This window comes from Primulina tabacum, chromosome 11, assembly GCF_025594145.1.
Source record: "Primulina tabacum isolate GXHZ01 chromosome 11, ASM2559414v2, whole genome shotgun sequence".
Lineage (NCBI taxonomy): Eukaryota > Viridiplantae > Streptophyta > Magnoliopsida > Lamiales > Gesneriaceae > Primulina > Primulina tabacum.
This window is the reverse complement of record NC_134560.1, coordinates 11,917,806-11,925,420: the sequence shown is the minus strand read 5'-3', so window position 1 is coordinate 11,925,420 and position 7,615 is coordinate 11,917,806. Positions and strand designations below refer to the sequence as shown.

Below are 7,615 nucleotides of genomic sequence, written 5' to 3'. Positions count from 1 at the left end.
TGCATAAACAAAAGTCAAGTATCTCAATCTACTCGAGGCTCAATGGGCTAACGAACGATAATAGAAACGAAAACAGGCTCAAAGATATTGAGAAAGATTGCCTAGGTCATTTTTGTGTTTGCAAAAGTGTCAATTAATGTCATGTGAAAAATACCAAAATTCAAATCTCTATTGTCTATTTAGTATCACAAGCATGTAAATTGTCTCTAAGCATTGATAGTATCAACAAACATGACCGTGCAACGATATTTGTGACTCACAAGTTATCATGAATACATATATGCATTAAAACCACGATTTCATTTTCATCATTGGCCACACAATGATATATCCATGACTCTTTTTAACAATTCTAGCATGCAATAAATAAATAAACGATTTTTTTATATTTTAAACGAGAAAGAATTAAACTCTACTGTGCAGGGAATAACTAATCATGCAATTCATAGAATAAAAACGCAGTAACAATTGAAACTCAAAAGTAAAACAGAGTGAACGATAAAACAGAGTGAACGACATCAATCGAGAGGCTACAAAGTGATACCAGTTGTATGCCTCCCTCTGCATGGACGTCGCAGAGAATGCGGGGCTCGTTGATTAATTAGTTTCCAAACTGTGCCCGGTTCACATAGTGTGGTAATGATCGTCTCATAGGGGTAGGCCTCTCGCATGAATGTCGTGTACTCATCATCATCGTAATCCGGCATTGAGTACAACGAATTGATTGTTTTGCTATCGAAGGCAACCATCCGCCCCCAAACCTTCACGTGATAATTTTAGTGTTTGACCTTTAGATTAGCATAAAATTCCTGCACAATGGAGATCACAGCGTCTGCCGGCGGTTTCACAAACTCATCCCAATGTATATGCCTAACAAAAATTAATGTCGTGCAATCCGGGATGCTCTGATCCATCCCTCTTTCCCACTGCATTCTTTTATCTTGTAATTTAGAGTAGTTTTCAGCAGAAACAGCATTCCAAAATCGTTGTCTATCAAAACTAGCTGTAGACGACTCATCATCCCCAGACTGAACCATCTTGCTCTTCTTCTTCGGAGCCATGTGGCAATTCAATACAACCCGTGGCTCAACAACAATTTCCAACAACGTCTCTCCCAACAATATTTCAACAATGAAACACTCACGATATCAACACAATCAATCAATTAACGATCCCTTCTAACATGCAATTCTCCGAATCCAACAATTTCCAACAACAAACTCAATGAGACAATTAATCGAACACTTTGTGTACGTAATTAAAAACTCAATTCCTTCGGATTTCAAGCATTAAAATCAAGAATCAGTACACCAAAGATTGTTACCTTATGATCGGTTAACCAAGATATGCTTCAATCCGTCCGGGTGTCGGCTCGTTGAAGAATTCTCTTGGAGATTGTTGAGCCAAAGAGGTGCAAGGAGTGAGAAACTCTTGGTAGATTTGGATTGAGGTTGATTTGTGTGGTGTAATGTGGTGTTTTCAAAGAGAGATTGTGGAGGATTTATGGTGAAGGATGAAAATTTGGTGGTGGAAAAGAGTAGAGGTCGTGGCGCTTGGTTCTTTCTTTTCTGAAACTAACCCTCGGATCCCTCTTTTTTTTCATATATCACGAACTAGCGCCGCGGCACTGAATTTCTAGTGCTGCAGCGCTTAGTCTTTGCATATTAGCGCTGTGGCGCTTTCTTATGAGCGCCTATGCGCTTTCTTCTCAGCACCTTAGCGCTGCGGCACTTATAGTATAGCGCCTAGGCGCTATTCTTGCGCAAATTTTGTCCAAATTGAGTTCTTGCCACGCCTCATTTCAACTTGTACCTACATAAAAACACATAAATCAGTGTGAATCTTCACATGCCAAATGAAATAAAATAAGAAAACGTAAAAGCAATAATATTACTGAAAATAAAATAACTAAAGCAATAAAAGAAACTGGTTGGGTTGCCTCCCAACAAGCGCTTGGTTTAACGTCGTCAGCCCGACTGTCGCCAGTTTGCTCAGTTCGGTTCGCTCAACCCAATGATGTTGATATTCCTTACTTCGGTCCCATAGTAAGGCTTAATCCGCTGTCCATTCACCTTGAAAGATATTCCATCATTGCACCTTAGCTCGATAGCCCCATGAGGACACACTGTTTCCACAACAAATGGCCGTGACCAACGCGATTTCAGCTTACCAGGAAACAACTTCAGACGAGAATTGAATAATAGTACTTGTTGTCCCGGTTTGAGCTCCCTTCGTACAATGATTTTGTCATGCCACTTCTTAATATGCTCTTTGTAGATCTTGGCATTCTCATATGCGTCATTTCGGAATTCCTCCGTTCCATTTAGCTACAATTTTATGACATCGCCAGATGCTTTCAAGTCAAAGTTCAACTTCTTAACTTCCCAGAATGCTCGGTTCTCCAATTCCAGCGGCAAGTGGCATGCTTTCTTAAATACGAGCCTATAGGGAGACATCCCAATAGGCGTTTTGAATGCGATTCGGTATGCCCATAGTGCATCATCCAACTTGAGTGCCCAATCCTTCCGGTTAACGTTGACTGTCTTCTCCAATATTTGTTTAATTTCCCGATTGGATATTTCAGCTTGTTCATTCGATTGAGGGTGATACGCTAGTGCCACTTTATGCTTTACACTGTATTTAGCTAGAAGTGAGTTGAAAATTTTATTGCAAAAATGTGTACCTTCGTCACTTATGATGGCCCTTGGTGTCCCAAACCTGGTGAAGATGTTCTTATGCACGAATTTAGCTACAACACGAGCATCATAGTATTGGTGGCAATTGCTTCCACCCATTTCGAAACATAGTCCACATATAACAAAATATAAGAATTACCAAACGAAGAGGGAAAGGGTCTCATGAAATCTATGCCCCAAACGTCAAAAAGTTTCACTTCCAAAATATTTGTCAGTGGTAATTCGTGACGCCTAGAGATGTTTCCTAACCTTTGGCATCTATCACATGATTTTACTAAAGTATAACTATCTTTAAAAAAACTAGGCCAATAAAAACCAGATTGCAATACCTTAGCTGCTGTTCGTAATGCGCCAAAATGTCCACCATATGGTGAAGAATGACATTGCTCCAGAATTTCCTGTGCTTCGACACCGTCCACACATCTTCTAATAACTTGGTCAGCACATCTCTTATAAACGAAAGGATCATCCCAAAAGAAAATTTTGATATCATGGAAGAACTTCTTTTCTGGTGATGTCTTACATCTGGAGGAAGGGTACCACAAGACAAAAAATTCGCAATATCAGCAAACCAAGGAAGTACAGAGTTTACCTCGAAGAGCTGCTCATCCGGAAATATTTCTTTTATAGCTCCCTCTTCTTTCTTTTCCTCCAGCTCAAGTCTCGACAAGTGGTCGGCCACTTGATTCTCACTTCCTTTCTTATCTTTGACCTCGAAGTCAAATTCTTGTAGTAGCAAAATCCACCTTATCAAGCGTGGTTTTGCATCCTTCTTGGCGAATAGATAGCGAATAGTTGCATGGTCAGTAAACACAACTACCTTTGTGCCGATCAAATAGGGTCTGAATTTGTCGAAGGCAAACACTACTGCAAGCATCTCCTTCTCAGTCGTGGTGTAATTTTGTTGTGCGGCATCCATTGTGCGGCTTGCGTAGTAAATTGCCCTAAACATCTTGTCTCTTCTTTGGCCTAAGACAGCGCCCATTGCATAATCACTTGCATCACACATCAGCTCAAAGGGCTCCTTCCAGTCCAGGTACTATCATAATCGGTGCAGTCACCAATGCATTCTTGATCTTCTCGAATGCCTGCAAACAATCATCATCAAATATAAAAGCAGAATCTTTTTCTAGCAAATTACAAAGGGGTTTAGTGATCTTAGAAAAGCCTTTAATAAATCTACGATAAAACCCTGCATGTCCTAGGAAGCTCCTTATTCCTTTGATGTTCTTTGGTGGGGGAAGTTTTTCGATTGCAACCACCTTGGCTCTATCGACCTCTAATCCCCTAGAAGACACTTTATGTCCAAGAACAATACACTCTTGAACCATAAAGTGACATTTCTCCCAGTTAAGAACTAAGTTTTTTTCCTGGCATCTCTGCAAAACAAGGGATAAGTTATGTAAACAATGATCAAACGAAGTACCAAATACCGAAAAGTCATCCATGAAGACTTCCATTATTTCCTCCACCATATCTGCAAATATGGTCATCATGCACCTCTGAAAAGTGGCAGGTGCATTGCATAGCTCAAAAGCCATTCTCCTAAAAGCGAACGTGCCATAGGGACACGTGAAAGTAGTCTTCTCCTGATCTTCTAGCGCTATAGCAATTTCGTTATATTAGTTCATCATTTTCATTTCTAACCACATTTATTCCACCCTTTTTTGGTACAACTTGCACAGGAGATACCCAACTACTTTCAGAAATAGCATAAATTACATTAGCATTTAACAATTTCAGTACCTCATTTTTTACAACGTCCTTCATCGCTGGATTCAACCTCCTCTGATGATCCACATAAGGAGTATACGACTCCTCCATCAAAATTTTATGCATGCATATAGTAGGGCTAATTCCCCTAATATCAGAAATCGATCATCCTAAAGCAGTTTTAAATTTCCTCAATACTCTCAATAATTTATCTTTTTCATTACAAGTAAGAGAGGAAGAGATGATTACCGGATATGTCAACTTTTCACCTAAAAATGCATAGCAAAGGTGGCTTGGCAGTTCCTTCAAATCAGGGGAAGGAGGTATTACCTTTGTTTGCTCATGTACCTCCAATCCTCCAGCGGTGCATCCGTTTTTCTCTCTTTCTTTGATCCATCAAGAGCCACAAGTTGCTCTTTCACTTCCCAATCATCTTCATCAACAGTTCCTGAAGATAAATTTTGCATAATTCAGAATTTGCTCCAAAGCATCAGCAAATGGTATGTTGATGACTTCTTAAAAATCTCTAAGAATTTTGCAAACTGATCATCCAAATTCTTCTTTTTGAACCTCTGAGTGTATGGAAGGGTCGGCTTAAATACTGGACGTTGTTCAACTTCAACTTCGGCCTTGGACTCCTCAGTTTTATTTTCTTTTCTATCCTCAAACTCACTTTCTTCAACAATCTTTTCCTTGTCCATTTTCTCCGTGAACTTCTGCACTTCCAATTTATTTCCACTCCTCAACGTGACTGCCTTGCACTGCTCTTTTGGATTAACTTCTGTGTTGCTAGGAAATTGACCCCTGTTTTGATCTCTCAAAGCGTTGGCCAACTGTCCAATTTGAGTCTCCAAAGATTTCATCGTGGCACCCATATTTCCTATGTGAGTCTCCATATTGTCAAGACGAGACTCGGTCCTTGCCATCCTCTTTCCAGACTCAGCAACAAATGTTCCTACCAAATCCTCAAACGAAGGCTTTCCTTCCCCATTTGTTGAATTGAACCCCAGGTGGAGGATTCAACACATTCTTATTGTTTGCATATGAAAAATTTTCATGATTTCTTAAACAATGATGATAAGTATTAGGGGAGGGTTACCTCGATATCCTTCGTGGACACCAAAGTTCCTGTTGTTGATGTACTGTGCTTCTTCAGGAAGAGCTGATTCTTCAGCAACAAGCGATGGACTCTTAGTCTCTGATGTGCTCACCTTATTCATAGCTGCAATTTGAGTGGTCAATGCAGATACCTGAGCAGTGAGTGACGTAATAGGATCCACAGCATAAACTCCAGCTGTCCTCTTTACTCCCACCCTTTCAGACAGCCACTGGTAGTTATTTATCATCATCTGTTCAAACAAGTCATAAGCTTGCTTGGGAGATTTAGCAAAGATCGTGCCACAAGCTGCTGCATCAACTGTTCCTCTTGTTTGCCCATTCAGACCGTTGTAAAATAATTCAATTTGCACCCAGTCTTCAAAACCATGGTTTGGGCACTTTCTCAACAGCTCCTTGTATCTTTCTCACGCATCATAGAGTTGCTCAAAGTCAGTCTGCCTGAACGTACTAATCTCAATCTTCAACTGTGCAGACTTTGTAGGAGGAAAATACTTCGCCAGGAATTTTGTTGCCAACTCTTGCCATGTTATGATACTCCCCAAAGGAAGCGACTGAAGCCATCCTCTTGCTTGGTCCCTGAGAGAAAATGGAAACAAACGCAATCTAATAATATCATCAGGAACATTATTAATTTTTATCGTATCCATGATCTCCAGGAATGCCCTCAAATGAACGTGAGGATCAGAAGTGGCAGTTCCAGCAAACTGGTTTTGCCTGAACCATATTGATCAGAGTAGGATTCAACTCGAAATTATTGGCATTGATGGTCCCTCTTGCAATACCAGAGTAATGATTGTTGATCACTGGTCGAAAGTGATATCTGATAGGTATAGCTTCTGGCAAGTTTTGTCTGTCATTCTCTCTGTGTTCAGTCATTGCTTGTATCTGTTCTCTTCTTGCTTTTCTTAATCGTCTTGCAGTTCTTTTGATATCCGGATAAAAAATAAGCAAGTCAGGGTTTTGCGATCTTAGCATGCACTGTCAAGCAGAAAAATGAAAAACTCAATCAGTATAAAATAAAATAAAAGCTCTAAATTAAAATCTAGACTAATTGGTAACAATACTGATATAAATTCAAATTTTGACACACCCCGGCAACGGCGCCAAAAACTTGTTGCGTGTTTTCTTGATTGCTCGCAAGCGCACGACGTCAAGTTATAGTAAAATGTATTTTTGAGTACGAGTGTCGAATCCCACGAGGAGTGTGTATATAAACATAAATCAGTGCTTGTAATTAAAATAGTCTCGACTTTATCTAGAAAAATCAACGGAAGTTTGGTTTGTTTAAATCAATTCAAATTCAAATAAATAAATAATCTAATCACCGAGTTGAGAAATAACAATGAGAGAAAATATCTAAAGAAATGATTTCACTAAATTTATACGACCATTATTCCCAGTTAAATTTATGTACATGAATTCCAATTATTTAAAGGCCAAGAACACTTGATTATTTTATTCCCCCTTTCCCAAGTGACGAATAAATTGTATCATTCAAACTTCGATTCAAACATTTCTAATAAGAATCTAAGTTTAAATGATAAATGCAAATGATGTTCTTGTCTAAGCCTCGCTAAAGTTATATGCCTTTCGAACGATATAAACATTAAACGAAGTGTCTCTAATGATCTATAATCCTAGTCCCTCTCCCGAGTTGTAGAATTAATCAGACAACGCACAATTTATGGCCAGTAAATTGCAGTGAAATAAACACAGAGAACACAATTAAACAAAACCGGAATTCAATCAAATAAACCACTGTGTCAAACCATCGTATTAACAAAGCTACATCATTCTCTAGATTAAAAAATTATTTCATTACGAAATCTAAATAAAAACAACGCATGTTCAAAGATTTAGACATCGAAACAGTAAAAAATCAAGATGGAGGAATCAGATAACAAATTGGAAGTGGCGTCTCCGTCCCCAGATCCGTCGTTCTTCGTCTTTTCGATCGTTCTTCGCACTCTGGATCTTCGTCTCTTGTTCGTGCTTGCTCTCCTGTTAGATTTCTCTCAAAAACGGCGTACTCCAATCTGAATCCTTGTTTTCTTTTTATTCCCCCGCATCGGGCCGTGAGTCAAAGC

The 7,615-nt window shown here is 39.3% G+C and overlaps 1 protein-coding gene across 1 annotated transcript; it reads right to left on the bottom strand.

Moving 5' to 3' along the window:
* Positions 1 to 2,327: 2,327 nt before the first annotated feature.
* On the bottom strand, positions 2,328 to 3,681 carry LOC142519639 (uncharacterized). Its single transcript, XM_075622675.1, has 3 exons — positions 3,517 to 3,681; positions 3,026 to 3,408; positions 2,328 to 2,634 (listed from the first exon to the last, which is right to left on the bottom strand). The coding sequence occupies exons 1-3, from the start codon at positions 3,679 to 3,681 to the stop codon at positions 2,328 to 2,330; spliced, it is 855 nt and encodes a 284-aa protein (XP_075478790.1).
* Between the last annotated feature and the right edge of the window lie 3,934 nt (positions 3,682 to 7,615).